Source organism: Apostichopus japonicus, chromosome 14 (assembly GCF_037975245.1).
Source record: "Apostichopus japonicus isolate 1M-3 chromosome 14, ASM3797524v1, whole genome shotgun sequence".
Taxonomy (NCBI): Eukaryota; Metazoa; Echinodermata; class Holothuroidea; order Aspidochirotida; family Stichopodidae; genus Apostichopus; species Apostichopus japonicus.
Genome location: NC_092574.1, coordinates 7,826,460 through 7,835,681, shown reverse-complemented (window position 1 = coordinate 7,835,681; position 9,222 = coordinate 7,826,460). Strand labels below are relative to the sequence as shown.

The 9,222-nt window shown below is 40.4% G+C and overlaps 1 protein-coding gene across 1 annotated transcript; it reads right to left on the bottom strand.

Annotated features, from left to right (window-relative positions):
- Window positions 1-1,495: 1,495 nt before the first annotated feature.
- On the bottom strand, window positions 1,496-8,096 carry LOC139979877 (uncharacterized). Its single transcript, XM_071991061.1, has 4 exons — window positions 7,716-8,096; window positions 7,041-7,367; window positions 4,142-4,273; window positions 1,496-3,521 (listed from the first exon to the last, which is right to left on the bottom strand). Exons 1-4 carry the CDS (start codon window positions 7,786-7,788, stop codon window positions 2,650-2,652), a joined length of 1,404 nt encoding a protein of 467 aa, XP_071847162.1. The 5' UTR covers window positions 7,789-8,096; the 3' UTR covers window positions 1,496-2,649.
- Between the last annotated feature and the right edge of the window lie 1,126 nt (window positions 8,097-9,222).

Below are 9,222 nucleotides of genomic sequence, written 5' to 3'. Positions count from 1 at the left end.
TTCAACTGCATGGTAGCAGTTGGTTTCGCGAAATGTGCGTTCGACAAAGATGACTTGCAATGAAAGCAGACTTTTGAATACAATCCATTTTCTCGACTTCTGTTAGTGTTACCATATTTCCGCTTTTCGTTGAAAAGTAAGTGGAACCACTGCGTGCACCCCCCTCCCCCCGGCCCCTAGAAGAATTTTGGGTTGCTAAGAGGGCTAAACGTACCCTTTCCCACTAAGATTGTGTGGTCAATATGCGGCCATCAATCATATTTGTAATTGTATTATGCTTTCTAACCGTCACGTATGGTGATGCTTACTTGCCTACTACATGCGTACTTTGTTAGCCTACGTATCTTAAAAAGAGTGATATTTTTTGTACGTCACAAGGACCTTTAGAAAATCGGGACAATTCAGCTAAGCCGCTGGTCAATCGTGATTAATCTGGACATATGGTGACCTCTGCTTATTTCGTAGTTGACTTCAAAAATGACGTGCGTGCTGTAATGGTCTCAACACCTCAATAATTGCAAGAGCGTATCTATTTTCTTGCAAAAGTTATTGGAGTATAAAATTAGTCAAAAGACAAAAAAGAAATATTAAATATATATCAGAATTTGAACCGCAAGTCGAATAATGCACGGCGTCGTTCTTGAAGCCACAGTTCGATAATGGTCAATAACAATATACATAGAAGCCTATTATACATTGAATGTATATAAATAATAAATGTGTATTGAATGTAGTATAAACAATATATAGGCCTGAATGCATCCAGCTCTCCAGTTCCTGTCCTTCTCAGACCATGAAGTATACCTCCAAGACGTTCCTTTTAAACTTTCACTTTTTTAATTTTTTTTTAAATGAAGTCTGAAGTGAAATAATAGAACTTAATATTAGACAACTTTGACTCGTTTTGGGGGATTATATACAAAATGCTGCTATCCTAGTCCACTACTTTAATTACATTTGTGTAATACAACTTTAAAGTATTGCCATCGTATACAGGCTCACGGGTTTGTGTGGCTGTGTCTTAAAATATAACTTGCCATGTGAGGGGGGGGGGGGGGTCGGGGAGGCCGCACGCCGCCCCATTCCCCAGCGCATATGGCACAGTATTTATTAACGACATAAAACACTTAAAATACATAATAGTACGTGTGTTAACTGTAGGTACACGCACAGTATCTCATGTTTCTATATTATGTTAATCTTGTCTTATCTTTGAATACGAAATCCAGTACCATACGACGCACGGAATTCACTTTGACTAAAGTGCCAATCACTGAATCAAACTTGCCTTGTTCCGAGAATTCTCCTTTTATATGCTTAGTATGGCTAATGAGGAAAATCTGCGAAGAAGCAGCTCATATTGTGCTAGAAAAGTACCAAGTCACCTATCCAGTATTTTATATTGGATGGCTACTTTTTCTTTCACATATTTATTTGTAACCCCCCCCCCCAGTGGCGGCGGAACCAGGGGGCTTGGGGGGGCTCAGCCCCCCCCCCAATGAAAAAGTTGAGGGGGCAAATGCATGATAAGCCCCCCCCCCCCAATATTTACCAAGGCTCCGAAACGTGCATCTGCCCATTTTTCAATGCATACTTGTCGATCTGTCCGATGCACACGTATACTACATAGGTGTAATAATTTTAGCAATTGCTGGGGACCCTCGGCCCGTCCCCTGGCTATTGACCACATTGTCACCCCAACCGAGTCTTCACGCCCCGTGAAAAGTGGAAGCAGTGAGTGTGAGTACCGGTAAGCGTAACACAACTTCGTCTTAGGCCAATGACTTGCCTCATTTCAGCCAGTTCTCCAACATCCCCTTACTTAGTGGCGGAGCGTCCATATATACAGTCAGGGGCGGATGCCCCTCCCCCTGACGGACTCAAATGGACTGCTGGCGCCCTTTTCAGCTTTTCACTACTTGTTTACTTATTCGCGATTATTGACTATTTTATTGCGCTCTCATATACCTATTGGCATTTGTCATATTCTGTTGGTGTAATTTTCCGACAAAATGGCGACGACACCTATTTATTCTCCGTTTATCTGCAAATAAGCAAGGCCCGGAAAGGGTCATTTCCTGCAATCTAGGGAGTATCTTTTCTCGAAAATTTTCTGTACGCTCCGCGCCAACCTGTGGTGGCGCTCCGCTTAGATAGTGTCGAAAGCGCCCCTACAGACCATTCTTGCACCCTCCCCTCCCTGACCAAAACCCCCTAGCTCCGCCACTGCCCTTACTACACTCAAAAACGTCTTTGCGGGTACACTACGAGTTATAGCTACTCTCTTAAACACCATCGAATATACAAATTGCAATGTTTTTACAGACTTTTACGGAATCTGAGAAATTGCAGGCTTGAGACCCATATTTTAGGGCTAGGTATTCGCAGCATAAAACACTCGGGAAGTGCCGTTTCCGGCCATCTGGGGGTTTGAAAAAAACCCAAAATTTTCTTGTACGCTCCGCACCAACCGATGGTGGCGCTCCGCTTAGATAGTATCCACACATTAGCCCCCCAATAATTTTTCCGTTCCGCCGCGCCTGCCCCCCCCCCCGTTTCGCCCACGAACATTTTGTGAGACCGCGGGGTGGGGAGGGCACTTTGTACCCTGCTTAGCCCTCTGGCTACGCCACGAAATGAAGTATGTTTTTAAATTTCTTCATAATACCAACACGTCTGTCCCGCCGACAACTCACTGTCTGTAGTAACACCTTCATCGTCTTTGGTAGTAGAATGTAACCTACATTGGTTTATCTGTTTATTTGCAAGGAAAGAGAACGACAGGCAAAGTTTGTTTCGCTGGCAATAGGCAGCACACCGCGTAGGAGACACCGCGGTTACCGTAAACAAGAGATTTCCTAAAAGGCAATATCTGCCTAATCTTTTGTATTGTCCGTACTGTATCGACTGAGATTCACCTTGTGTTTCAACGTTGACCGTGACATGTGAAGTAGGGGATTCCTGGATGGTACTCAAACTCTCAGTGGAAACTTGCGTACTTTCTCCAATATCACCCCCTGTTGTCGCGGGTTGTGTCGTGGGTTGTGTCATGGATGCTGTCGTCTTGGATTCTGTCGTCTTGGATTCTGTCGTCGTGGGGCCTGTTGTCGTGGGGCCTATTGTCGTGGGGCCTATTGTCGTGGGGTCTGTTGTCGTGGGGCCTATTGTCGTGGGGTCTGTTGTCGTGGGGTCTGTCGTCGTGGGGCCTATTGTCGTGGGGTCTGTTGTCGTGGGGTCTGTCGTCGTGGGGTCTGTTGTCGTGGGGTATGTCGTCGTGGGGCCTATTGTCGTGGGGTCTGTTGTCGTGGGGTCTGTCGTCGTGGGGCCTATTGTCGTGGGGTCTGTTGTCGTGGGGTCTGTCGTCGTGGGGCCTATTGTCGTGGGGTCTGTCGTCGTGGGGCCTATTGTCGTGGGGTCTGTTGTCGTGGGGTCTATCGTCGTGGGGCCTATTGTCGTGGGGTTTGTTGTCGTGGCAACGTTTGATGTTGTTTGCTGACCTGTAGTCGTTTCTGTGGCGAGGCCTGTCGTAAAAGAAGGTAAATAAAGATTTGAACGGGATCCTAAAAAGTGTTCTTCTGTCTGTTGAGAGGGAAGGTGGGGTGGGGAGGGGAGTAATGAGTCGGGAGAGAGGTCACGGGATTTACAAAAAGACATAGATCTATCTGATCGTGCACCGATGTGATTATCACTTACAACAGCATAAAGAATTCATTGGATAAACTTTCGATAAATTATTTAAAAACATAATTTAAGTTTTCATAATTTAAGACTTCATATTATGAGCATAATTTGCTTTTATTGATGTAAACCATTCATGAACTATTATTACGTTTCTACTCAGCCCTTTCGCTCTGTACATTACTCCATCCTCCTCCTCCCTAACCCACCTACCCCACCCGTGCATAATAGAGAAGAGCAGAAAAGAAAAATGCTGTGACCATGTTCTTATTTTGCAGCACCAAAGCCCTCGACCGAGCCTATAGGCTGTTAAAATCAAAAGAAATTCACTGTATATTGATACAGCTCGAAATTAAAAGTCAGTAAAACTAGTGGATAAGCAGTTTGATAACAGTTTTACTTTTATTTTATTTTGAGATAAGTTACTTGTTGAAATTGCATTGACTGGGGGTGTAATATTTACCGATACTTTCACACAAGACGCTCCGGATGTAAACATTGTTTTCACAATCTTCGTCACTCCAAGTCCCGTCGTAGTTGATTGGCATAGCAGCGCAGTTTTGATCTACGTGAGCTGGTTCTCCCGGCCACCAATCTGGAAGGGAAAGAAAATATACTAGCCTTAGAAAAGAAGGCAACAAGGAGAGGGAAATGGCTAGCACTTTAAGTTCTTAAGTGCGGGTACATTTCTATCCAGAAACAGTTGCGTAACGATGAGCCTGGAGGGCCGGCTCCTGGCCCAAAGTGGCCCCCCTATCAGGAGGTCCAACCAGGGCGTCCGCAGAAATGTTCACCAGGGGGGGGGGGTGGAAATAGTAGGTCATGTAGGTGTAACACACTATACTTGATAGGCCTACTATATAACGGAGCGTACAAATGGTTTTTTTGGCCAAAAAATACTTCTAGATCGTCGGAAAAGACACTTCCCGGGCGTTTCAAGTTGCATTGAAACATCGGTTATTCTGAGATCTCATGTCTTAGGATTTTGACTTTCCATAATTTCAGTAATGCATTATAGGTCCACATGCAATGAACATAACTAGACTGTTGGTTGGGTGAAATCATTGAAATGTCAAATGTTTAACTTTTTTTTCAATTTTGGATTTTTCAGGGGGCATCAGTATAGGACCCCCTATTGGTCTGGGCCCCCGGCTCAGCACGATCCGAGCACATATATAGGAGAAATATCTCATGGATGGATGGATGAATGAATGAATGTAATGGATGAAATGAGAGAAGGAATGTATGAACGAATGAAGGAAGGAAGCAGTGAATGTATGAATGAACGACTGAATGTAAATGAATCCCTTTATGTAACTCTGCTCATCCACATTCTTAAAACAAAAGATAGGGAAAGCAAATATTTAATGTTCATTAAGTGAAAAAGAGTTGTTACGTAACAATACATAATAAAATAAAATAAAAACAATCAGGAATGTTTTCCTCAACTTATTAAAAAAAAATTATTCAACGTTATCCATTCATTTGATTTCAATTATTAAACAAAATCTTTTGGGGTTTATAACTCCCAGACCCCCCCCCCCCCCCTTTGGGGGAGGATTTGAGCCTTCTTGTTGATAGAGGAAATTCCCGAGAAACATCCAATCCACAAACTATTCTATCTGCAGTAATGCAATCACGGTAAAATTCATGAGGAATCTTTCCCCCCACATTTCGTAAGTATTATGGTAATCATATCATCATATTGTTTTCTCAGAATACAAAAAAGAAAAAGTCCGCATCAAATATTTGAAACTTGTCCCACCACCGTAACCAAAATCTACAAACAACACCACAGGGTCTGACATATCAAAGGACATACAAAAGAGTGAGTATGGCATGGAAATCAACAAGGTGTATGTCACAGCTTCCTATTCGCCAAAACCAGAAACAATCTAGCTGTTATATACGTATAGGCCGGCGACCTTCAATCCCCCACTTGCACCATGAATATAAACTAAACCCAAACATTTGAATATACGAATGCTACTATTACAAGGTTGCTCAAGGGGAAACTTTATTTTTGACTGAATATGGTAAGAATGAAAGAGGGACATGACAGTTTTGGAAAATTGAAATTTTCATTTATGTGCCATTTATCGTTTTCGAGATAATAACGTTCAAAGTTGACATGTTTTGTACCAAAAGAGAACAGAAACATGTGATGTTATTTTGGTGAAATTATGTCACTATTTCAACTAGCAATCTCTCGAAAACGCAATGCAGGAATTGCATTCGAATTTCACTATAGGACGCTTCGTATATCTTCTTCTTTCATTAGTGAAAAATAAACAAGAGGACAATCCATTGAGTTGCAGATCTAATCTCCTTCATGGCCGAAATGATTGATCTCCTGACCTTCTTCCTGGACTCTAAACACTAAAATCTGCATTATCTTAAAATTCAACTCATCATTCTCTACAACAACCACAGAAGTTTTATTTTAATATTTATCCCATTATTCTCTACATGTTATCCCTTTATTCTATATACTTTTTCAATATACTGAAAAGCAGGTAATGACTAAAAAACAGTTTTGAGGTATCTGACCTTTCACCTATGATGTCACCAATCATCCAAGCACTTGTTTTTATTGTGAGGCACCTCCCCACCAAGTTTGAACGTACACTGTAATGCATATGCAGTGTACAGTTTATAGACGTACAGTGTAGAAGGAGTTCGCAAAACACTTTTTTTCCCCCGCACAATTTAGGCCAATTTGATCTCAATTGACCTTGACCCCGACCGTAAACACCTAAATCTAGTTAATTTTAAAATTCGTTTAACATTCTGTACATATGGTAAGGTTTAATGCCTTTTTCCTACATGTTGACAGTCATAAAATGGCTTAAAACCAATTTTTAGGTTTCTTGACTTTTGACATATGACGTCATCAATCACGAAGGCACGAGTTTACATGGTCAGGCATCTACCCACCAAGTTTGAACTCGATCGACGTACGGTCTAAGAGGAGTTCGCGACCATAGAGCAGAATATAAGTTATTATATTCTGCTCTATGTTCGCGACACACTTTTTTGTTCACACTTCCTCACATAATGATTTGGGACTGTGGGGAGAGTTACAATATCTCATCTCCCTATACATTACATGTAGGGAGATGAGATAATAAACCTATTGACTAATCTTTTTCAGTTTACTAAATCGGAAAGCCTTTGCCCTGTCCAACCCTATACACCTCTTAGTAAAATGTAAATTCTAACTTCTTTTCTGTGGATGAAAGCACATAAATCGCATGCTTGAGAACTTAGACACTTGATGTCTCACATGCGCGCCTTCTTAATAAACATAAACATAAAGAAACATAAATATTTACGTCACATTTTCAGAGGGCTGAACTTACTCCAGTACCCGTCGAATACTGCGCTACCCTCCCACATGTGTCCGTTGTCGTAACCACCGTTGACTGGATCTAAAAATCGATATGGTCCCGAGAGAGAGTCTGCTCCCAGCCAGAAGCTCTTGTACGCTACACCGGGAGAAGATTCTAGAACGCCTAACTGGGAGAAGACAAAGTTGTTCTCTTCCTCTGAATCTATGACAACCATATGTGCTCCTTGATCCGTACAATGGGCTTTAGCCTGGCTGTAAGTTCCTATATCTGCTACAGGCAGATAACATTTTTCATTTCCGGAGTCCGTCCAACTTACCCAACCAGTTGAACAGATGGCTGTAAAGAGGAAAATAAATCACCGGTTTAAATGTTATATTTTATAACATAAATTATTTGTTTATATCGTAATACAAATATTGTCATAGAGGGCCATAGAGAACTACATTAATTCCCAAGAAGTCTGACTGATATCAGGACTTAAAAGCAGTTTTCATATATACGATAGATCCAAATTAATTAAGGCCTTTACGTAGATTCAATATGCCCTATATTGCACTCGAAAACTATACATGATACGCACATATATAATATCAGTATAAGGATTGCTTGACGGTGTAAACAATATTTTTGATATATACGGTATAAGCCTATACTTATACATATACAATACTGGCTTAAGCTTACCTGTGGTTTGGCCTGTAATCCAGATAATACAGAACACCAATGTGGAAATATTTCCTAGCTTATACATCTTCATATCGGTTATGAATAAATTGCGTTACAGATCAAGTCGTTTTAATTTTACAAAGATCTAGTCCCTTAATGGTTTGCTTAAATACAAATTAATAATTATCTAATTATCGATTGACACACATTTTCTTCTCTATTTTTAAAGATCCAATTTCTGAAAAGAAATATGTTTGACTTAAGAAGAAGAAAAAAAGAATCGATTTTAACGACCTAACATTGTGCTAAATATATTTCAGGCCTGGAGGATTATTTTAGAGAGGGTGGTGAGAATACCTAGTATCTATGGTTACAATATAGTACAATAAAGAAGACAACACGCAGTACAGAGCACTACATATCGAAAACAAATATCAACACCTTTAAAATTATTTAATTAAAATTTTAGACCTCATGATACTGCTACAATTCTGTAGCAGGTTTACATCAAGGCCTGACAAGAGGTGGGGTTGCAGGGCCTGGGATTCCATGGTCAATTAGGGGCCCTGGGAAATATCAAATAAATAATAATTCAATGTTATTTCGATAATATACAGTACTTATAGATAGGGGGCAAATAAAGACATGAAGAAGGGAGTTCGTTGACATATGTTTCCTCGGAGTGCCACCTCGCTCTCGACGCCACTGTGTTTACAGATATATCGCCTATGTCACATATATAGGAATCCGATGAAAAGTGTCATTGTAACGATTACTAGTTTTGTAGTGGGCCTATTAGTACAATAGCAATGGAGTATACCAGTACAGGAATGAGTACTAGTGCAAGTATACCAGGTTCTACTAGCATTTAAATGTGGGTAGTCTCTTGCTTCCGTATCTAGGCATGATTTCACGAATACGTGAACAAGGAATAGGCTATGAGTACAATTCTTGCCGTTACCTGTTAGTCATAGTTGCCATAGTAATCGCAACATTGCGCCATTTTATTCGAGTCTGGTTGTCAGTTGGTAGCTTTCATTTGAGTAAGCACAACCAGGTACACTTTAGAAATGGCATATTGGTTTTTGGTAATTTGGCATATTGGTTATTTGGTTATTTGGCATCAGTTATTTGGTTATTTGGAATTTGGTTATTTGGTTATTTGGCATTTGGTTATTTGGCATTTGGTAATTTATTTGGTTATATGGCATTTGGTTATTTTATTTGGTTATTTGGCATTTGGTTATTTTATTTGGTTATTTGGCATTTGGTTATTTGGCATTTGGTTATATGGCATATTGGTATTTAGGGACCGATATGAATAAATAAACGTTATCATCAAAAATTTGAACAAGTTTGAGAAATATTCAGATTTAAAGAATTGCACAGAACGGCACATGCGGGATCCAAAAACTTATTTATAAGCAGTTTATTGAGCTTACTTTATAAATCTTATTGTTATGTGATTTCAGCATGCTGCATGATATAGTGAGATCAATTGCAATCTTACTGTGAGTCAATCTTA

Bases quoted from the DNA above. Each gene is read 5' to 3' on its own strand.
- LOC139979877 (XM_071991061.1), bottom strand. From the start codon at position 7,788: ATGAAGATGTATAAGCTAGGAAATATTTCCACATTGGTGTTCTGTATT. The intron at 4,274-7,040 runs GTAAGTTCAGCC...TTTCCCTTCCAG, and splicing joins AGTATTCGACGGGTACTGGA to ATTGGTGGCCGGGAGAACCA. The intron at 3,522-4,141 runs GTAAATATTACA...CTTTTACGACAG, and splicing joins CGTCTTGTGTGAAAGTATCG to GCCTCGCCACAGAAACGACT.